The sequence below is a fragment of the Hirundo rustica genome, chromosome Z (genome assembly GCF_015227805.2).
Source record: "Hirundo rustica isolate bHirRus1 chromosome Z, bHirRus1.pri.v3, whole genome shotgun sequence".
In the NCBI taxonomy this organism is placed as follows: domain Eukaryota; kingdom Metazoa; phylum Chordata; class Aves; order Passeriformes; family Hirundinidae; genus Hirundo; species Hirundo rustica.
In genome coordinates, this window is record NC_053488.1 from 28,813,208 (window position 1) to 28,836,603 (window position 23,396).

The 23,396-nt window shown below is 37.9% G+C and overlaps 1 protein-coding gene across 1 annotated transcript in view; it reads right to left on the minus strand.

Moving 5' to 3' along the window:
* Positions 1–54: 54 nt before the first annotated feature.
* The window catches only part of GLDC (glycine decarboxylase), a 39,547-nt gene continuing 16,205 nt past the window's right edge, over positions 55–23,396 (minus strand). Inside the window, exons 5-25 of the mRNA XM_040090056.2 lie at positions 22,445–22,522; positions 21,765–21,912; positions 21,323–21,519; positions 20,023–20,119; positions 18,917–19,022; positions 17,722–17,861; positions 16,889–16,969; positions 16,233–16,330; positions 15,671–15,755; positions 15,535–15,576; positions 12,773–12,915; positions 11,832–11,907; positions 8,574–8,699; positions 7,707–7,856; positions 7,144–7,256; positions 6,319–6,460; positions 4,905–5,016; positions 3,589–3,684; positions 2,480–2,652; positions 1,753–1,833; positions 55–761 (exon numbers count right to left, since the gene is read on the minus strand). Coding sequence (XP_039945990.1) covers positions 618–761; positions 1,753–1,833; positions 2,480–2,652; positions 3,589–3,684; positions 4,905–5,016; positions 6,319–6,460; positions 7,144–7,256; positions 7,707–7,856; positions 8,574–8,699; positions 11,832–11,907; positions 12,773–12,915; positions 15,535–15,576; positions 15,671–15,755; positions 16,233–16,330; positions 16,889–16,969; positions 17,722–17,861; positions 18,917–19,022; positions 20,023–20,119; positions 21,323–21,519; positions 21,765–21,912; positions 22,445–22,522 — 2,428 coding nt within the window. The 3' untranslated portion in view covers positions 55–617. The remainder of the gene's footprint in view (positions 762–1,752; positions 1,834–2,479; positions 2,653–3,588; positions 3,685–4,904; positions 5,017–6,318; positions 6,461–7,143; positions 7,257–7,706; positions 7,857–8,573; positions 8,700–11,831; positions 11,908–12,772; positions 12,916–15,534; positions 15,577–15,670; positions 15,756–16,232; positions 16,331–16,888; positions 16,970–17,721; positions 17,862–18,916; positions 19,023–20,022; positions 20,120–21,322; positions 21,520–21,764; positions 21,913–22,444; positions 22,523–23,396) is intronic.

Sequence of the window (23,396 nt, forward strand, 5' to 3'; positions counted from 1 at the left end):
ATTTTCCTTTGTGTGAGTTTATTGGTGCTGTGGCAATTGTCACAAAACAGAACTTAAGCTCCATGATTTCATACTGCTCTGTTGGAAAAATTCAGCTGAAAAGTTTAAATCCAAAACATGACACCATTTAAAATTCTGCCCAATTTTATTAGACTACTAACACTGATGGGTATAAAAATCAGCATATAATATTAACTCTAGCAATGCTAGTTAGTGGTAATATGTGAAGTAAATTAAAAATCTACTTAATCTGTTTTTACAAAATATAAACAATTACTCCTGGAGTTAATATTTATTAGTATTGCCTTATGCATCTGCATATTTTCTACTTTTTAAACTGTATCTTCCATGCCACTTTGCAAATTGGTTGTTAATTGTTAAAACTTTAGTACAAAATAGACAAAATGATGAATCAAGGCAACTTCCTACATCAACTACTATGGAACAATCACATTTTGTTTACACCTAACATACTGATTGTATTTACATTTTAACTGAGCACTAGTTCAATGAACAAATGTGGTGATTATTCAAAATATACACAATATAAATATCCCCAGGAAATCAGGAAAAGGCCATTCTGATGGAGTCAAAAATGCAGACAGCTGGAAACAGTCTTAGGAAGATGCTCTCTTCTGTTCAGAAAATGGAGATTCATAGACTTCCATTGGTGGGCAGGTACAAACCAGATGTTGATCCCCATATATGTCATCAATGCGAGCAATTGTGGGCCAAAACTTACTTTCAGGCTTCACAAATGGCTAAGAGAAATAAAAGAACCCAACCATCTTAAGTTTTCCACCAAATAAAGCTACAAAATTATAATAGACAATAAGAGCTTGAAGAATTACAAGTGCTGTAAAAGTGGATTTTTTAGGAGAAGTCATCCTTGAAATCTATTTGCAGTCCCTTAAAGTTAACAAGCATGTATAATAGAAGTGACAGTTAAAAGAATGCTTAGATTTTCAAAAAAGTATAGTCATGCCCTCTAACACATGCAAAGAACCAGTTTTCATGAGATAAAAGAAAACTTTATTATCCTTTGAACAACTGGGCTTCTAGACAGGAATGAAGGCAAAGCAGAGGACACTGCTATGCTGTTCAGTATAGTTACAATATAATACTTAAAGGAAAGTGGAATTGTGGTGTAGTTGAATTCCTACTATTTGAAACAGTATATATCACTAAAATACTTGCAATTAAGTTTCAGAGCAGAAAGGTTGGTTACATGTACATTTAGCTGCTGTGACTACAAAAGCAATTAAGAAATCTCATATCAGAGTCCAGCTCCAATCTGACCTTTATTTGTAGCAGGTGTCGCTTTCCGCATGCTGACCTTGGGGCATCTGATCACACCTTATGCAAGTTCTTTTGAACAAAGCTTTGAATGTCAGCACATGGGACTCTGTTTTGGCGGCGCTTGGTGTGCAGTATGTTAGAACTAAACAGGCTGTTTCCAATAGGAATGAATATTCAGTGTTGAAGTGCTAGGATTCAGAAATCCAAATCCGCACTTATGTGTAGGGACTCTTTTTTTTTTTTTTTTTTTTTTAATCTTCTTTCTATTGTATTTAAAAACTAAACAAATGAAAATATGGTAGAGCTCACACACATAAAAACTGAGCAACAATGAAATGGCTCTGAAGTTTTCATTCTTACCATATTAACTTCATCTCCAACTGACTAAGAAACTACAGAGCACAAAGCATATTTATGTATTACCACACCACGAAGTTCCCATTAAGTACTCACCAGTGGGAATGCTGCCACTTCTCTGGAGTAGGGACGATCCCATTTGGAAGAAGTGACACAGTTCAGAGTATGTGGTGACATCTACAAGAAACAAGACATATTGAGAGCAGGAAATTACTGAATTCAGTTGAACATATCAGTGTGAAGCCTTCTTTGAGTTCACATTACCACATGCAAATAATTACTGTCAAGAGAACACTGTTTATCTGGGGAGAAAAGGCAGATTTAAACCAGGAGGCAAGTCAGTATTTGGATTTTTTTTTTCAGTTTGCCTAAAGATGCTTCCTGAGACTTGAATACGCTTTTGGTGTTCCACTAAACTTAGAAGTCAGTACAGCATTAAAAGAGTTGAACAGAACTTGAGCTGATACCAGTGCTGTGCTGCATTGCTAAAATAATTAATTCAATCTTTATTATTAATGTTAAGGTCATTCCACTTTCCATCTTAAACCAGTGAAATAAGCATCTCTCATTCATTACTTTCAGATGGCCTTGAAATATAAATCAAGTGCTTGTGGAAATAACTTTCTCTGCTCTGTTAGCAAAGGCCTGACTTCTCACCTGAAAAAGTCAAAATTCAAATTTTGAAAAAGTTGAAAGTTTCTCAAAGTCTTGTGTTCACAGTTGTGCCCTGTTACTTTGGACTGTACTTAAAGACCAGGAAGTGGACTTCTGCAGTCTCAAGGGTTAGGCTGATGCTTGTATCTTGCTCTACATGCCATCTTACCTTTAGTGGGTTGATTTGGGGGTCCATCCTGCCCTCCTCTATTTCAGCAATTTCCTGCCGAATACTGATCATTGCATCACAAAATCTATCCAGCTCTGCTTTGTCTTCAGACTCTGTAGGTTCAATCATAAGTGTCCCTGCCACTGGCCAGGACATGGTTGGAGCATGAAAACCTGATGACAATAGCAGAAATCAGTCACTGACAATAGGGTATGAGATAATACATGCAGTAGCTATCAGCAGACTCACAAATTCAGTCCTTTCTGTACAAAAATCTGTACAGGATTCAACTCTGTACTTTAAGAGGTAAGATAGACTTTTCAAGTATCTTCGTTTTTAGCACTGAAGGGTAACACCATTGTATTATTTACAATAGAGCTACACACTGATTTAATGAAACTGTTTATTAAAAAGGAACTTTAATACACTAATCTAATTCACCTCTATGCCTCCTGAAAAGTTTATTTAAAGAGGTGCACTGTATTTAAGGCTGACTTACAAAAAGCAGGAAGGGCAGGGTTTTTAGTATCACAGTTAGGCTTTGGATTATTTCACTGAAGAAATATTACTGGTTTAGGTTCTAACAGCTTTCACACATGTTCATTAGAAGCACAGTTCTATAGGATCAAGTAGTTCAATGGGTCCTCTTGTATGGCAGCCGAAAGGCAGCCACAATCAGATCCTTAAGAGCATAAACTGCGTGAACTGTATCAGGATGGGACTCAAGTTCAAATTCTATCAGCCTACTTCAGAAGTATTTCCTTTTTTAAATTAATATTTCCTATTTTATTTTGTTTTACTTTGTTGAAATCACATAACACTTTTGGCTCCATAAATAATACTTGCTCCAAACAGTTGAGAATCATGCAATCAGTAACTTGATGGGGCAGTTTACAAAACTCTGAAGTAGCAGCAGAGTCGGAAGTACCTACTACAACTCAGTATATGCAAATATCTCTCCAAGCCCTCACAGGACATGAGAAAGTGTAAAATAATTGTGACAGATTCACCATTCATAAGCACAGAACTAGAATGTTTGTCTCCATTTAGGAGAGATTTAGAAAATTTTCACTTGCACTGCTATTTTAAGGAATAGACATTTGACTTACCATAATCCTGAAGCCTTTTAGCAAGATCTACAGCTTCAATGTTTGCTGTTTTTTTGAAGGGTCTTGTATCCAAAATGAATTCATGGGCTACATAACCTGTAAAAGGAAACCTGTTTACTTAGTAGGAAAACAATGCAATTCACCAATTCTGATTGGTTTTGTGGAGAACATGGCAAAAAGACAAACTCAAAAATAACCACTTGGCAAAACCTCAAATCCAAGAAATTATCAGGTAAGAGATATACAACTCAGTTTTTGAAGAATGGTCCTTTGAGTCCCACATCACATTAAGAGGCCTCATTTACAGGATCAGAACTAGGAATGAATGGCCAAAGTAGCTCCTACAATTTACAAGTTTCTGAAGAAATAATTGGAATTGTCAATGGCCCGACACCATTTGGGTCTTAGGCAATCTTAAATTAATCAAGATAATCAGTTTTATCATACGCCAGAGCAAAGCTCAAATCTAGTGTTGGAGAGAGGCTAAATGAAGTTAGTCTGTATTTATATCCATGATTCTGGAAAACCTCCCATTGCATTGTTAAATTCTTCAAAATTTGCAATTTTTATTCACTTCTATTAAAGTGCAATTTGCAGGTTTAACCAAGGTGTACATCACTAAGATACATATTTTAAAGATTATATATATTGTACTCAAATGCTCTTTGATGCTGTTCAGTTTAAACAAGCAAAAGAAATTCTCTGATAGTTACTCTACTACCACAATAATTTTTTCATCTCTTCTTCATTACTTCTTTCCTGGAGAGCCAAAACAGGGAGCCAGAATGTAGCTAAAATATCATGCATTGCCAAGGGAATTCTATCTCATCCCACAAAAGTGAACAAAGAGCAGAAATGAGGGAAACTTGGTGGGATTTTTTTTTCAGAGGAAGTGTGCAAGGGAAAGTACAGGTCTAAAAATTACTTTCAGTTCTTAAATTGTTGCATCATTGGTTATGGAGTTTTGGAAGTCTCAATTTAGTTGCTTTTCCTTTTTCTAATGTTCTTTAATCTGCTATTAAATTTCAAGGAGAACAATCTAATGGTTTACTCTATCTTTTGGCATCATTTTTTCTAATTACAAACAGACATTACTTTTCTTCTACTTCCAAGTATCTCGGTTTCATTGCAATACATCCATAGAAGTGTGGCAGGTTATTTCTCTCCTTGTGAACAACATCAAGAGAAGTTTCAAATCAGCAGTCACATAGTATTAAAAAAAAAACCAACAAAACAACCATGCTGCAAGCCAACTTCTACATGAGGCAAAAAAAAAAGTCAGCCTGGTAGAAGAAAAAAAATTCTCCAATACTTGCCTCTTGCTCCTCTGAAAAGGATTTTGTAGTGCTTCTCTAGCCTTTTTGCCATGTAATTTGCATTTAGTATAGCAATCTCAGAGGCATGCTTCAGACCCTTTGCTCCCATTGTCTGAAAGAAAAATAACATGAAGAAACAGATCTAAAACAGGTCAAAACCAAGCAAAGTGTGCTCCTGCATGACAGAGAGCAGCACTTCAATGCACCTGGCTAGTTCTAAGGCAGTCACTCTGCTGTTACACTTTTCCACACATCACTCATGGGAGAAGCACCGGACATTTACTGAGGGCAACTTTGGTGTAGTTTTTGAGAGTGTCTACTGTCTAAGAGATTTCACTTGAAGCCCAGAAGTGAATGACCCAAACCTTTCCTCAAACTGAGAAGCTTTGAACTGAATAGAAGAAAAGTGAGAACACAAAAAATGTCAAAAGGCACAGGCTGCCTGTCTCCACACAAGAGTGCCACAGATAACTTTAGGCAGGACAATGTAAATAGATGGCGTTTTGCACTTTGAAGAAACAGCTCCCCTTAAAAATTTCTCATGGATTAAATATTCTGCAATGGGAACCAGCTTAAAGTCACAAGTGGTTTTTATCCAAAGCTGAAAATGAAAATTGCAGCCCTTCATATTTGCTCATTTTGAATTCCAGGAGAGCTGGTTTCCCCAGCAGAGGAAGTTTCCATGTTTAGAGTATCAAACTGGCAACAAAGTACCCTGAATGACACTGCCCCTAGGTTCACTCTTTCCCAACTCTATCGCTGGAAGCATTAAACCAGCACACCCTTCTATCAAATAGAATTTGAATCTACAATCATCTCTGTTAGCTAAATATTTCCATACATGTAGCCAAATATTTACTGGCTTATCACTAAATTGCAAGGAATTAACAAATTACATAGATCATGATCAAACTGTCTCATTGTAAAACCAAAACTAAGTTCCGTTTTTAAACCCCGTAAAATCCTCCAGAATTCAGAATACTGTAAAGTTGAATGTTACGTAGATGTCAAGTCTAACAATACTGAATCATGCAATTAAAAATACTCTTGGGGAACAGTAATTACCAAGCCGCTTTTAAACATGAAAACTTCAATGTCAGAAAGTGGAAGCCTGACTGCAGTTTTCTGCCTGGTGTTCACTTATCTCAAGACCTATTACAGACAAGGGGTGGAAGATTTAGATATAGCAGTTGTCCTGAAGTCCTTTCTCGTGGCAACATTGTCCTGCTTTAAAACAAGCAGGCTCGATGGATGTAAATATGACTGTACTGTAGTCACTTCATTTCACTGCGTTTCAGTCTGTGCAAACATCTTGCAATGAGCTGCTCTTAAACCTGTTCATGTGGTTCCAATGGTCACTGGACTTGAAAGGGAAACACAATCTCAGCAGATACTTCTTATAAATTCTACACACCTTGATATACACCCAGGAAATTGGCAATATAGCGCTGGAACCCCAAGGTGCAGCACTGACAGTACCCAAAGGACATGCATCCTTATCCGGCTGTATTTTGATCACAGGGTGGGTAGGCAAGTAGGGAGCCAAATGTTTCTTCCTAAAACAAAAACATTGATTTTAGAGCTTAAATATGTGTTCTGTTCTTGTGTTACCATATATGGACACTTTCAGCAGCAGTTTCTCTTCACCTGGCTTCCAAACGCAGTCCTCAAGGAAGTCAGAGCTATGCCTTCTTCAAAAGAAAGTTTATTAACACAACTGGTCCCAGTGGAGGATGGCACTCCGTTTTCAACCTACCACAAGATATTAATGGAGGTTTCCAAATAAAAATCACTTTTTAAAACAAGGAAGATTATCATCCTTTAAGGAAATAGGAATGCTCCACAGGATAGATTGACACAGCTGTGTAGGACTTCTGTATTCTGGATATGCAGCATTATCAGCCCTCAAAGTCCATCTCTTACTCAGGAAACAAACTGCTGAGTGAGGTTTACCACACTAGAAAGCCAGCATGGAAGCCAGGGTTTGGGCATGCAGGTGAACACCACCATTCATGAGATCAGCATATGACTGGAGAAGGACAGATGCTTGCAACCAACATAACACCTCTCCCATCCACAACTCTGTGCTGAAGTGAACACCAAGATTCACTTAAGTACATATACGTATACATATACACATACACATACGTGTGTGTGTGCGTGTGTGCGCGCGCGTGTGTGTATGTAATTAATTAATTAACTAATAAAATTTTTTTTAAGAAAAGGCTGATATACCCACACTCCAATTGGCCCCATTCCAGGTCCTCCTCCTCCATGGGGAATGCAAAACGTTTTATGAAGATTTAAGTGAGAGACATCAGAACCATAATCTCCAGGACGACACAGACCAACCTGTAAAGGGAATATTCTGTTTCAAAACATTCTTCATATGCCATTTAAGACCTATTACTGAATGCAAAGAGAACAGGTTGAAAAAGATGGTGTATGTTTTTTTGTTTTTCTTTATCATGATACATCATAAGCAAGAACTTGATGCAAATAATATTTTGGTTTAGGAATTCTTAATTATATCTGTAAAGAATGCCTTTGATAAAGGTAGGCAGACTAAGCCAGTTTCAGTGAACAACTCATAAATCTTATGACACATTTCAGTGCAAAATCAAATATAAGAGAATTACTTTCACCATCTAAATTTTTATTACTGTTCCTGGACATCTCACATCCTCCTCCAAACACTGTGCCATCTTGCATGGAAGCTGTAGTACAGTCTGAACTGAGTATTGCTGTGCTATTTTTATTCCAAGGACTCCCAGTAGTAATGAATCTGCCCAGATTTTGTACCTGAGCATTCATATTTGCCCCATCTAGGTAAACTTGACCTCCATGTTTGTGAATGAGGTCACACACGTCTCCAATCTCCTCTTCAAACACGCCGTTGGTGGAAGGGTATGTGATCATGATGGCTGCCAAGTTCTCCTTGTGCTTGTCCACCTGGTGGCAGGGAAGGGAGAGAAAAAAAGGTCACTGAGGCTCCTAAAGCTTCTCAAGATTTTATTAAAAAAACCAAACAAAAAATACAACTAAAGTCATAAACATATGTATATATAATACTCACTTCTAGGACCTTCAGACAACCAAATGAAACACCTGGCCTTCAAGTTGTGAATGTGAAATAATGACCGTTCCCCCTGCTTTCAGCAGTAGAGTTCTACGACTACCTTAAAAGTTTGTTCAAATGTGGGAATGTGTCCTGTGTCCCTTGCATTGCAAGATTCACCTGCAGCCAATATACTTTAAAAAAGAGAAAAAAAAGTAGTTGCCTAGCAACACTTTCCCCAGCAGAAATGGACTTGAACTTTGCCAAAAGAAGGCTGAAATGCAGTTTCAAATGCTTCACATGAACACGGCTTGTTCATTTCCAGTACTAGCTGTGGACCAAAATGATCTATAAAAGAGTCTACTGTGTAGAAAGACTCTTTGAGCAAATCCTGCACCAGAGATCCTCAAATTAAAAGAAAACTCACAAGTGTCACATGATTAGTGTCTGAGTGAGCAAAAAACAAAAAGGAAAAATTACTTATCCTTTTGAAGCACGTATTCACTATTCTTGCTTTATTTTCTCTTGTAGAAAAATGTGATTCAGCTGCCAACACTATTATCTTCAGAGAAGAAGTGTTCCTTGAAAATCAAAGATAATTAAATACTCACCATAGCTTTTAAATGAGAAATGTCAATGCTCCCATTTTTATCCACTTCAATTGGCTGAATCTTCATCCCTGCCATTTGTGCACTTGCTGGATTAGTACCATGAGCAGATTTAGGAATGAGGCAAACCTTGGAAGGGAAAGAAAAACAGAGCCTAAAGTATAACTAGTTTAAAAAAATCTTAATGTTTTCTGGTATATACTCAGCTACAATTCATTATCAAAGTTTTGAAAATAAATCCTGATGGTACCAGCAAATTGCCTCTTTTGCTGAACAATGCAACAACATTTTTAAAGAAAATCCATTCAGATATCAGCATTTAAATACTCATTACCCAAGTTTCATTTGCTGCATAATCATATTTAGGGATGCAATTCCAGAATATTATTTCAGATACTCTCATTTGAAACCTTTTCTCCTCACCCCACCTTTTTTTAAATACTAATTTTTTTTTTACAGTTATCAGTCTCCATATGTACAATGACTTGAAAGGAAAAACTGCCTAATTCCAAATTTCCACTATAACTTCTTCTGGCTTCCAAAGCATTTTCTTCTGTATTTTATTCAAAACGAAAATTTAGACCGAAGTATTTTGGCTATAGATGAGAAACTTAGAGCTACTTTTATGCTCTGTACAGTTAACTTTAAAAGAAAAAAAAAGAGAAGCACTTCTCCTTAAATAAATGTAGGCTCTTGTTAGTCATAGGAAAACAGTATGTGTCAGGGTATTTCCAGACATTTTTTAGGAATTCCACCCTTTCCAGAGACAACAAATATTTCTCACAAAAACCCACCAAAAAACAACAAAACAAACAACAAAGAAGACACCAAAAAAACCCCCAACCCCATACCAAATCCCAAAAATAAAACCAACAACAACAAAAATCACATCATTTTCATCTACTTCATCTTCCTGAGAAACTACATGATGGCTCATGGAACTCTATCATCCACAGTGATGCTGAGACAAATGTGGATATTGCAAAATACCAGAACTGTTGAATAGCAGAAACACTGGGATCCCAGCACCAGTGCTAGGAAGCACTGTGCCACATCTGCAGCCATCTTACCCTCATGGCTGAAATGTAAAGTGGCTCCAGAGGGTCACTAAGGCTTGCTGGGTGCAGACATCACCGATCACACAAAAAAGCAGGAATATGAGCCATCGGTTCATGTCCATGCTTTTTTCCCACAAGAGGGCACCAAATCCAATCACGGTCAGCTACGAGAACCTAGAGTTGCTGGTTTAATAACTTTCTCCAGCCCAGGAGAAAAAAAAGCACTTCAGTTGAAAGGCCAGCATTTTGTGGGCTTTCCTATTTTCTTACTCCTTTTTACTCTTTGCCAAGAGTACCATGAGTTTCCTGTAACATTTGAAATCTGTAAAGTGTGAGTAAAGTGCAAGCAGCCCCCAAGCTCTCTGTGCAGCTCAGCTCTGGGTACTTTCAGACCACAGAAGGACCCACAGACACACATAGAAGCCTCTGGATCTTGCACAGAATGATAGAAATGGCAGATGATACAAAGACGATCAAAATAAAACTCTCCAAGAAATAGAAGTTTAACCTAATTTCACTTCCCACTGAGTAAAACTACTCACAAAACAAAGTTTGTAACTGTAAAGAGTGGTTGCCTTCTAATAAGTTTAACGTGATCTGGATACAGCAAAGAAACAAACAGAGAAGAAGACAACACATTCAAGTTAAGGTGGTTTCCTCACACAGAGGCTATAGTTCCCAGGAGGCCAGGACAGCGACGCTTCCATTTTGAGAAGGCAAATGAGTCCCAAAGCCAATGATAAAATCAGGTTCAAAGGACAGGTTTGCTATTTGAATGCTATATGTATGCTATATTGCACTAAGGATGTTTTTCCTACGGTTTAAAGCCAACTCTATGGGTGTGTGAAAGAAGAATACCTAAGTGATCTCAGATTTCCAAGAAGTTTTTGATGTCCCAAAAAACGTTCCTAAACTATCTTCCAGTGGATTAAGTGGGAAGGTACATATGGATAAATATTTCATGAACACATGTTAAAGAAAAGAAAAACATTCAGTTTTTGCTGTATGGAAAGGTCATCCTAGTAGAACATTACAAATATCTGTGCTGGTTCTCTAACATTTAATATTACTCATAATTGTGTTTATAATGGAGACACACAGTGAAACACCAAATATCCTGTTAATACAAAACCCCCCAGGTCACTAAAAGAACTGATTGCAGAGTTCAGAAAAGAACCCACAGTACTGAAGGGCAGCATTCAAAGCAGTATTTGTATAGTGGAAGCAGACAGATCAAAAGTATGACACAAGAAAACACATCTCAACAACCCACAACTGTGATCCTCAGCTTTGAACCTACTGCTACTGAAAGATCTCACAGTTTTTCTGGGAGAGAAAGTATCTGCATCAATAACTAGAAATGGGGTAAGAGAAAAAAGTAAAAGGAACACAGAAGCTTTAAAGACAACCAAAGTTATAAAATGGCTTTTTTGAGAAGGAAGGACAAATAACTGGAATCCAGCTAGGAAATGAGGATGGGTAAGGATATAATAAATAATCCTGGAATTAACACATGATATGTCAACTGTGAACATGGAAGGACTGTTCATCATCTTTCAAGAGTGAAAGGGTGTTAGATGAAATTGTAAATATATCTCAATATTGTTCCTTCACGACTTCCCAACTTCCCATGGCTGGCCACATGGCAGGTGCAATTGTTGCTTGGGAATTAAAATGCCATAAGCATAATATTCCCCACTCTGCCCTCCTTTCCCTGAGGTTCTGTTGTTGAGCATGCCATTGTATGACATCAACACCCCTTTGGTCAGCCAGGGTCAGCTGTCCCAGCTGTGTCTCTCCCAGCACTTTGCAGACACCCAGCCTCCCTGCTGGGAAAGGACAGGGTCAGGACTGGGCAGTGGCATAGAGAGAAAGCCTTGACATTGTGAAAGCGCTGTTCACCATTTGCCAAGAGATCGCAGTGCTACGAACACTGCTTCCTCCACAATTCATGTGGAGAAAGTTCAGTCCACCCCAGCCAAACTCAGTACAATCACCCTTCCAGGGAGTGCCCCGCCCCATTCCCACTGTCTGTGAAAACTGTTCAGATGTTACCAAGGATCCATGCAGGAAGCATGGAATACTGAAAGCCTATCAGAGGTGACAATACACGATGTAGTTTCTCTCTAGGTTACTCCCAGCTGCTGAATCAAATCTCCACTTCCCAGCCAACATTCTTCCCCACATAGCTATTGACACTCACGGTTCGATGATGTTCTCCTTTGGCATTTAAATAAGCTTTGATTGCAGCCAAGCCTGCGTACTCTCCTTGGGCTCCACTGCAAGAAGAACACAAATACTGTTACACAGCACACAAACCACGAAGTGCCACCTCTCTGCTAGAACTTGAAAATTGTACAGCCCTAACCCTTATCAATTACTTCAGGCAAGTGTCAGCAAATTAAAAGGAGCGCATTCCATAGATTAAATGACAAATGGACATGCTTAAATTAACAGCTAGATGTAAATGAAAAGAGTAGATGACAAAGGTTATGCCATTTTATGTGTTTATACTACAATGTTAAAACTTTCTGGTGACTGAGTGCATCCACATTTCTGTGCCTAGCAGGGAAATCTGCTTGACTACAGAGAGGCAAACTAACATTGAAATGCATAGCAAAGTGTATATAATGAAACATAAAAGGTCTTTCAGCAACAGCCTAAGTGTAGAATAAGTTCTTGCTGTTCATTTTGTATCAAAACTGCTAGTGGACATAAACAGACTGCAGCAGGACTCATTAAAAGCTGCTTTATTAATTCCAGTGAGCACTTTATTAATTTCAGTGATCTCAGGCATTCTTCAGTCAGACCTAGTGCACTAACTACTAGTTTCAACAATTAAACACCTGGCAGCTCATACATCTTATATTCCTATTCCAAATCTTTATTTCTAGTTCATAGGAAGAAATATTAAAAAAAAAAAAAAAAAAAAAAAAAAAAAAAAGACCAAATCATTAAGAGATGAGACAAAATAAGACACCGTAGTTTTTTTTAAAACCAACTACTTGGTAATTTCATAATCTTGCATTCAAGACAAATTTGATTTTAGAAAATTCTTCCATTTTTGGCTTTTTACATTTTCTTTGGAGATAAGTTTTTGGAATCATGTCTCAAGGTGCAAACACTCAGAAAAAAAGTTCCTACCTATTTGGCTGGAAGGAGATTTTGTCATAGCCTGTAATCTCACATAGATCCTTCTCTAAATCCTTGAAAAGCTGCTGATAACCTTCAGCTTGGTCCAGAGGAACAAAAGGGTGGATGTTGGCAAATTCTCTCCATGTAATAGGCTATAAAAACAAAACAAACAAACATATAAAGAGTGCTGTAACAAAATACTCTACGGACAACTGTGATCTGTTGTTAGACTCCGTGAAGGAAAGAAGTTGCCTTGCGGTCAACTAAATATCAAACACCAAGTATGCTGGTCTGCTGCAGGCTTGGAAGGCTCTACAGAGGGATCTGGCCAGGCTGGATTAATGAGGCCAAGGCCAGTGATGTGAGGTTCAAGAAGATCTAATGTTAACTGATCTAATGTTAACCTTTTAGCTTTTTATTTTGGTAATCACATTACACACAAAGATTTGGGGTATTATAAAGAGATTACCCCCAAATCTTATAAGTAGCTTATAGAACGCATTTGCCCTTTTCTTCTCTTGCTGAGAAGGGGGCAACATGGGTGTAGAACAGCACATTCCTGGGACAACCGTCCTTGTTCTGGCTTCTGGATATAAGCACAACACAGTACAGAACAAGTGCAGCAATGAGCGTGAGAAGAGAGCATGGACTCTTCACCAAAGGTTGATCCAGTGGGGGGTGGGAATCAAGACCACCACAGATGTACAAAGCCCTCAGATCCGTTTCCAGAAAGGCCTAGAATAAGTGTGTATCGACTGCATGAAAATTAAGTTGCATAGAGAGCAAGAAACTTATCTCCAGGGTCAGATAAACTTATCTATAAAAAGGTAGAAGCCTCAGTGCATGTGCGCCTAGAACCCTGGACACGCCATCAGCTGGATAAACGCTGGTGTCAAGACTGGTGATCTTTCTTTTTTTGCACCTTTCTTCTACTCTCCTCTGCAATTTCCCACCCTACTCTCTTCAGTCTGCCCCTTATTCAAAATACACCACAATGGGTTTATGCTGGAAGATGAGGGACTAATTTACACCAATTTCTGTCCCAAGTGTATATTTACTAATACAACTCTGTAAGATTCTTTTGTGGACTCTCTGATTTTGGTAATTCCTTTTTTGACCATAAATATCTGCAAATCTTGGGTGCTGCCTTCCCCTTAAGAGTGGGATACCACATTTTTGCTGGCATTTCATTGGGCCACAATGTGCCCTGGCATGCCCTTGGGTCACAACAATCCCAGTCAGAGCCCCAGGCTTGAGGCAGAGTGCCTGGAAAGACCTGGGGGTGCTGTGACAGTGACTGAACATGAGCCAGGGTGTGCCCAGGTGGCCAAGAAGGCCAATGGCATCCTGGCCTGTACCAGCAACAGTGTGGCCAGCAGGACCAGGGCAGGGACTGTCCACTGAACTCGGCACTGGTGAGGCCACACCTCAAATCCTGTGTTCTGTTCTGGACCCCTCACTCCATGAGAGAAATTGAAGTTCTGGAGCATGTCCAGAGAAAGGCTACAAGGCTGGTGAAGGCTCATCAAGGTGAGGTCAAGAAGTGCTAATAGGATCACAGGTCCTATGAGGAGCAGCTGAAGGAACTGGGGTTGTTTAGGCTGGAGAAAAGGAGGCTTGGGGAGACCTTGTCACTTCTCTACAACTGCCTGAAAGGAAGATGTAGCTAGGTGGGAGTTGGTCTCTTCTCAGGTAGTAACTGGTAAGACAAGAGGTTAAGACTGGATATAAAGAAAAATGTATTTAAAGAAGGGGTTAGCAAGCATCTGAAGAGTCTCCCTAAAGAATTTCCAAAGTCAACACCCCTGGAAGTGTTTATGAGATATGTAAATATGGTGATCAGGGATATGGTTTAGTGATGGACTTGGGAGTGCCAGGTTAACAGCTGGACCTAATCTAAAAGGTGTTTTCCAGCCTAAATGATTCTATGATTTTCACTAATCATTTTGTAACATTAGGAATATGCTTAAAAATCCTTAAATTCTCCTACTAATTAGTTTCATCTCCTTACATAGAGCTGTGGCATCACAGGGTAAACACAGAGGAGTTTTCTGGAATAGTATTAGTTTTACTTAGAGGAAATATACAAGACATAGAACAGTGAAGGGAGAGAAAGCAGTGAGAGAAAAGGGACAAAGGAAACTAGTGAAAGATGAAAGTGAGAAGACAATAGGAAGAAAGCAAAGGAAGTTCATTCCAAGTCAAAAAGTCATTTGGTAATCAAACAGCCTGGCTAAAGCTCTGCTTCATTTCCTATCAGCTGGGAAAATGAAAATATCTGGGGATTCTTCAGCTAGGGAAAATGAAAAGATCTGGGGATTCTTCAGCTAGGGAAAAGGGAATTATCCTAACAAATTGCAAACTGAAAAAGAAGCATGAATTGTCAGTCCCACCTGACTCTTTCCATATTTCTGAGGATTTGATTTTAAGATCTGTAAAGCAGGCAGAAGCAATGCAACATTACTTGAGGGAACAGGACTGTGATTCCTAATTCCAAAAATTATTTTCCTAATTTTTTTCAAAATGGAGTCTTCAAGACCACACACTCTCCTACTGTTGTTGCAGTCCTACTTGTGCTTTTTTAGAACTTTTTCTTAGTGGAAAAGGGGATGGTGACTTTAACTACCCATGAAACTGGAGGGAATACCTCCAGCCTCCCACCTCCTCAGCTGGGGTATTAGTCCAAGCGCAGCCTTTATTTCTCTAGAATGACACTGGCTAGATAGTTTATTCATGTGGCTATCAAGTGAGACAGTATTATTGCAACTTACAGTGAGTTCAGCTGAACTATTGAGCTTCATTGTGCAGGACCCCTAAAAATACAAACACACATCAGTATCTCTCGAAATACATAAACATGTAGGTAAGTACATAATTCTTTGACTTTTCTTTTTGGTAAATACCTACCAAGGGAATCATGCTGTGAACAAGGGAAATATCTTTGTTTTCTAATCTTTTCATGTACCTCACGATATTTGTCTCAGAGTGATAGCTGGAGAACAAAAACCACAGTGTTAGGGCAAGCAAATTACCTATACCAGCTGCTACATAGGAAAAGAACACAAAAAATAAGTAAGATTGAGGATAGTTATTAATATATATTAAGTTGTTCTTTCTAAACTGGCACTTTAAGCTTGGCTAATAGCAACACAGATTAAAAATGCTTATTATTATAGTAATACTATAATACTAGTAATATTATCAGTAAATATGGAATACAAGGATACCATGTCCTCAAATAGTAGGTTGTATAATGCAGCAGATTAATGGAAAAACACATTCCCTCATGAGTATCGCTCTGCTCATTTAAAATGAGACAGATAACTAAAAATGCTACTAAATTTCTTTTTTTAGAATAGCAAGTCACAGTATGAATCTAGGTATAAAACTGTCCTCAACTAACTCCAATACTAGTTTTGAAAGGAGATATTTCAGATTCCCTAAAAATAGCAAATATGCATTCACAAACCTGTTGAAAACCTGGTGTGTCAAGAATTTGGAAGTTCTCTTAAATGGGGTGCTAAGGATGCCCTTGGTTTCCTCACCCATACCCTCAGCAATTAGCTCCTTCAACAAAAAGAAATAGAGTCAAATATTTTCACGGAAATTTCTTTTTTTTGTAGTCAACTTCCATCAGAACTAACTTTTGCTACCAGCTTACCTCAGGATTTAGTCATCTTTTAAGGTACACCCCCACCCCCCTTTAATATAATATCAAATGTATCTGTATATACCTAGCATGACAACAGCATTATATTAAAACTGGGTAGATTTAATGTCTTAGTAGTCCTCATTTTGTAGGTATTGCTGCTAAATACTAATGACATGCAACAAAAAATTCCAGTGGCAAAGAAAGGACTCCATGTCCTAACCATCACAGAAGAAGTAACACTCTAAATGCAAGGTGTCCAAGCTAATGGAAAGAACTAAGTGTTGCAGCCAGAAAACGGCATTATGTAAATTCTTTATTTAACACTACCTCTTTATTTAAGAGATGATCTGAAATTCTTAATATTTAACAAATGGTCATCATATAGAAACCTACTACACAAGACTAGTTTTGGTTTTCATTAAACTCTGGAAACATTCAGGTAATTTAATCCGTATAACCTATTATATACTTACAGAAGAGGACTCACAACCAAAAATCCATAGTATGTCATCCAGGTCTTTCTCATTTACAGTTTCATCAAGTGATACTCCAAGCTATGGATAAAAGCACTGGTAATTACTCAAAACTGTTTATTCTAGAGACATAGTATATTTGCTTGGGTCAAGAAAAGCTTTTCAGAAACACAAGAGGGGAAAAAAAAAAATCAATCTACCCAACAATACGTAAGCATACATATTTATAGGTATTTATGATATATAAATTTATTTTATTTACATAACATTTTCCAGTTCCTTTCTTTACCCTCCTAAACCACCCGAGACAGATAGCTCAGAAACTTGGAGAATCATGACCTCCTTTCTAGTGTTTCTAAGTGTTTTCTACTTAATAGGAAAATTGCCCATTTTCCAGTGACAGCCCTTCCCCCATTCCAATTTACTGGACATACTACACTTTGTGAAGACTCCCCAGTGCCAACCAAAATGTGGTTTAGGTTTCAGTCTGCCTTCAAACACTGCCGCAGGCCCTGAATTCTAGATGTCACCTTGTATTTCATCATTAAAAGGGTCTCTCCACTTAATCCCTTAGTGGCATATTTAATATGAAGAAAAGATAACCCTTTTAATTGGCATAAAATGAAAACACAGTCACTATTTCTGGAAGTTCAGCGTGTCACTTAACAAGTTCATGCATTATATTATCTTTATAACTGATGGATATATCTGAACAAATTACAAGTTCTTAATAATTTTGATCCGTTTAGCACATGTAATGATTAGAAACTTAATGAAGAAAACATCATACTACAAAATTTCTGAATTTATCAAAGTTTTAGAAAGTTACTTACTCTGCCATCACTATAAATCCGAAAATTTATCTTTCTAAGAGCTGCCCTGTCCAAAACCTCTTTGACTGAGCATCCACACGTGATTGTCAAGGTATCAAAGAACAGATCATGATGTAGTTTATGACCAGCTCGCCTGATACCTATAAAAACCAGTAAGTTAATTCCATTATATGCACGCTGTATTGTTTGCTCAGGAAATAGTTGCAGAACAATACTATGTATCTCATAAGTAAATGCTTTTACATAATAAAGCAAAATTCAACCCTTGTTTAAAGAGCAGCAAAATCACCATCTTTTTAGTGAAATGTCACTGTGTATGAAATGCTACTAAATCAAATTCAAACCTAAGGAATAACACAGATTGAGTCTAGGGAAGCTCATTCTGATACATCAAATCTGACATATATACAGCAGCAGAGTTGGTATATGAACACAATAAGGACAAAATAATAAGATTGGAAAGATATTGATGGATATGAACTGTCACAGAGCTTGCCACAACAAAGTTTAGAGTCTTAGGGGTTTTTGCAGTAGCCAGAGGTCTTCTGGCTAAACTGGCAAATAAAATATGGATGTTTCTTACAGAAATCCCTCGGTTCCAAACATTCCAGTTTTGTATAGCTCCTGATAGCACTGGTACTTTTATCAGTGAAAAAGGACTGTACCAGACCACATAGTCTAGATGCAATCATTATTTTATGCTACAGATTCTGTGTTTTCTTCAGCTGCTAAGCTTTGGGATTTCAGTGTTTGTAGAAAGTATGATACTCCACCCAATTTAACTGAAATGTTGCTCTTGCTTTAATATTATTTATTACCTTCCTTTGCTATGTTATTAATACTCTGTGCAGATTTCTGTGTGTAAACTAGGATAGTCCATCAAAAGAAGGAGATGCTGGCAAACAGCAGTTCAACAGTATCATCTAGAGACTCACTCTGTAGACTTCTATTACTTCCCCGAGAAAACAAAAGCAGTGCCTGCAAGTCTTATCACAAAGACATCTAATTCTTGGATGTCATTACCAGAACTGTGCCAAAAACATCAGCTGTGAATTTTGTATTAAAATGGCCTCTCTCAAGTTGAGAGAACACACATCAGATGGGCTCCCCTGCCCCAGCCCTGTAACTTTATTTAAGATGTATTATTTAGGGGGTAAGGATTTTAGAACAGTTTCAGTAAACATTAAGTACGCACCTTCGGCCAAGATTAGAGCAGCATTGTGTACTCGTCTTGCAATATGCCTTAATCCATCAGACCCATGGTATATACCAAACATGGCTGACATATTAGCCAGAAGAGCCTAGGGTCCAAATACAGTTTAGGACATTGTTATTGTTAGCAAAGACTACTTCACATAAGTTTAGTGGAACGTTTCTTCAGCACCTAAAGACAACTCCATATCCTCAGCTGATGTTATAGCTGCTTATGTATTGCCTACAATAAAAGGAGGGAAAGGCAAAACACTTTTATGGAACTGTAAGGACTGACTATTAATTCAATGCTGTTTGAAATGCAACTTCAACTTAGCAATTAACATGTACTTAAATTCAACTACTGCAACAAAGACGTTTGAAGACTTTAAAGTCAATCTAGTCTCACAGGAACCCATTGTTTAGGATCAGTACAAAAAGAAAAAAAAAAGGAGAGTATCTCCTGAATACTAAGTAATTAAACTTGGGTTAATAGTAATTATCTCTCCTCAAAATCTGTCATAACTTTAAGAGCAGGAGGAAGGCAATGATAGGAGCAAAAAAGTTATGACCCTGTCTGTCTGGAGGTGTGTGTAAGTATGGTGACGGTAATTATTTTGGATACTTACTTCATCATGGTATTTTCCTGTAAAGATATCGCTTTAGCAACGTAACGTTCTTGCATCAAATCACATAGACAAAAATATAAATTTAAATAATTGACAAGTGACAGTTCGAATAATTACTTTTACAATTTAGAAGTTTATTTCTTCTGCCTTGAGTTGGAAATTTCAGACCATTGGAATTCCCTTCTGCTTTATGACAAGTTCTGTCTTGCTTATAACAAACACAGCACTACTTCGTGGTGTTTATGCTACAAGACAGACAGATTCATGACACTGCAAGAATTCGGGACTACAATAAGGAAGCAGATTGTAAAACTCTCTTTTCAGGCAGAATAAGACTCCATTATTCAAAGGACTCAAAACAAATGAACAAAGACCAGAATATTTCTATGTCCTTCATTTTCCTACTAAAATTTCTCTAAAGTAAAGCTGACTCATTGCTCAACTTGTTCCTTTCTAGCACTGAAAATAAAGTGTAAGTTACCTGTGCTGTGCAGATGTTGCTGGTAGCTTTATCCCTCCTGATATGCTGCTCTCGTGTCTGCAAAGCAAGCCGGTACACTTCCTTCCCACTTGCATCTCTAAGTCACAAATTAACATGTTGCTTCTGTTACTTTAAAATTACAGTTATTTATGACACAGGGCTTTATGCATGCTAACCTGAAACTAGTTATCTATCCTTAGAGACAGAAGTGCTGCAGAAAACATAGCATAAGTCAGGACAGCTGCAATAGTAAAAAGAGCAAGACAAAAGCACCTCGATTTCTGTTTATATCATGGCTGGTCAGGTAGAGCACACAGTGAAATTCTAAGCAAACTACAGGAGAACTTTGTATTTGCCTTAAAATGACAGATTATTGCTGCTATTTTAACTGAAAAACAATACAAATTAAATATTCCTAATCTTGTTGATTACTGTGAGTGTTTTAGTTATTTTGGTTACTGGAGTACTTCTGGATAGCCCCTGTGCCAAAGACATGCAGTCTTCCTAGTGACAATTACTTTGTATTTCAATTATTACTAGCTAGATGTCTTGTCAAAATACACAGTACATCACCACCAGCAACTATTAGAAGCAGATTTTGTATACTAGTTCTCTGCTTCATTTAAGCATAACTAAAATTTCAACTAGATTAAGATCCTTCTGGATTATTTTGGAGGTTCACTGAATTTTCTGCTTCTTTCCATTTATGTTTTGTAAGATTGGATGACAGAGAAAAAAGTCTAACAGTACAGAATACGTGGAGTAAGTTAGCTTGAAAAGCCTCCTGCCATCAAAATGAATCTACTCTGCTTTTGGTTATCTCTTCATCCCACAATGCCACAAGAACAACAGACAGTTCTTGGAACAGATGGAATTCTTAAAGCTTGCTTCCTCAAATCTGAAGGCAATTTTTAGTCTCACCATTTTCAGGAAAAAAGGGTGCTTGATACAACACCATGGTCACAAAGGCTGCACAAGATGGTCATAGCGTGGGGTTTTTTATGGCTTCTTATGTATTACTAGGATCTCTGAGGGGAGACTTTAGGTTGGATATCAGCTAAAAGATTTTCAGAGAAAGGGTTCTAAAGCACTGGAACAGGCTGCCCAGGGAAGTGATAGCATCACCATCCCTGGAAGAGTTCAAAAATTGTGTGGATATGGCACTAGAGTGCCGTGGTTGAGTGGTGAACATTGTGGTAGGTTGACAGTTGGACTTGATGATCTTGAAGGTCCTTCCAACCTTAAGGATTCTAAGACTCTATGACTTCAATCTTCACTTAATGGCAGAGGGAGCCCTTACCTTGTGACACCCACCATTCTGCCTGGAATCGTTCTCACTAGATTTTCCTTGACAGCAAAGAATGCTGCATGGGGTCCCCCATAGCACAGTGGGACACCAAACCTCTGGGAGTTACCCAGGACAACATCCACCCCAAACTCTCCGGGAGGCTTCAGAATACAGAGGGCCAGAAGGTCAGTAGCACAGCAGGCGAGAGTCTGAGAACAGAAATGAACAAGGCAGTTAGCCTCTCTTCTGAAGGAATGGTGTTTACCTGGGAGCGAGGTTTTTAAATTTCGTTTCCAACAGTTGCACATCACTTGCATGGAGCTCAAGTGCAGTGTTGTAATGGTTATCAATTGCATGTGGCTGAGATGATATCTCATTAACACTTAAGTTTCCATGAATATGGCTGTTCGAAGCGTTAGATTGGTATCTTTGTGAGCAATTAACTTTACTTTACCCCATTCTGATGAGCTCTTTCAACAAGTTCAGAGAAGTCTTCAATCTTCCCTTCAGTGTCTGGATACTGAAATAACACTCCACTGACATCCTTTCCACTGAAATCCATCTCATGGGGTAATTTGAGCTCAGTAATAACACCTGTATAACTGGAAACAAAAACATGCAGAAGGCAAAATATTCAAACCACTTCCAACTTTGTGGTGATACTTAATAAGATGTTTTCATGGACTCTTTTCTTTAACAAACAGAGTGTTTAACATCTTTGCAGCACTAAACACTGAGAAAGTTTCACCTCATGGTATCTAGTACTGAAGAAGAATTGCATTTAGTATCACTATCAGATATACAGAGCAAAGCAAACAGAATGCTTTAGACACTTGCTTCCTAGTAAAAGGAAAAAAAGACCAGACTGAATTCAACAGTCACATGTATATAGTTGTGTAACAAGTTAAAGGAAAGGTTAAATATTTTCTTTTTTTCATATGCTTAGTCTCTTTTCAAAGAGCTTTAATTTCTTTGCAGTTGTATTTGAACTAGAAGTAATGCCAAATGATAACAGACTTCTGCTTTTAGTTTGCAAAGAAAGCACAGGCCAGAAATGTTAGGTATATAGCAAAGAGGTACAGGTGGCAAATGTGTAAGGGAAAAGATATGGTGGAAAATGGAGGAAAACATTACTTTGCTCTAGTTTGGACCACTGCTATAGTTTGAGGGTGGCATCGGGCATCTACATAGAACTTTCTCCTTTTGTTGTGTCTGTTAAAAAAAAAGAAAAAGAAGGTTTACACATCAATAATATATTGTTTTCCATGGAAATAAATTAACTTATCTAGAAGTGAGTTTTCCTGTGTAAAAAAGGCAGTTGAAAATATTGGTTATTATAACCAGATTAAGTGTAAGATTGAATGGAATTTCTGGCACATTTTCATTAAGAAAGTTCATTTCAGACACTCAAATGAGAATCATACCTGACAAAAATTAAAACAGATTATGAAACAGAACAGGGAGCTAATTTCAAAAGCCATGGGAATGGCTCTATACGCTCATACTCTTTCAAAGGAATACAGCTGTGGACTTTAATGCAGATTTTTCAATGTTGCCCTGGATAAAAAAACATGAGCCATCCAAGTAGGCAAAGGAGATGAAGAAGATGGGTCCCTGCACACAGCAGTGGGGATAGAATTAGGCGATCTTTAAGGTCCCTTCCAACCCAAACCATTCTATGATTCTGGTAATATAGTTTCCTAGTTTTCTCTGGTAAGCAAAATTTATATCACACTGAGACTTTGAACTAGTGAATACTTAGAAAACTATTTTTACCCACACAAAAATATGATTACACAGTCTCTGCTGTGTAATCACCTTCCTGATACACAGTTCTGCAGTGACCTTCAATCATTTCTCATATTTCATTTGATTTGCAAATCCCTTTCACACAGACCCACCACAGGCATCCTTGAAAGTAGATTTGGATATACCAGTAACATTTTCACTTTTAGCAGCTTAGAATGATGTACTCCAACCTTTTTAAAGCTTCTTTTAATCACTGATGGAAAAAGATAATTCACATCTTCAACTTTCATGGATCCAAGAGACTCGGGCCACAGTCTGGAGATCATGTGATAAAAGG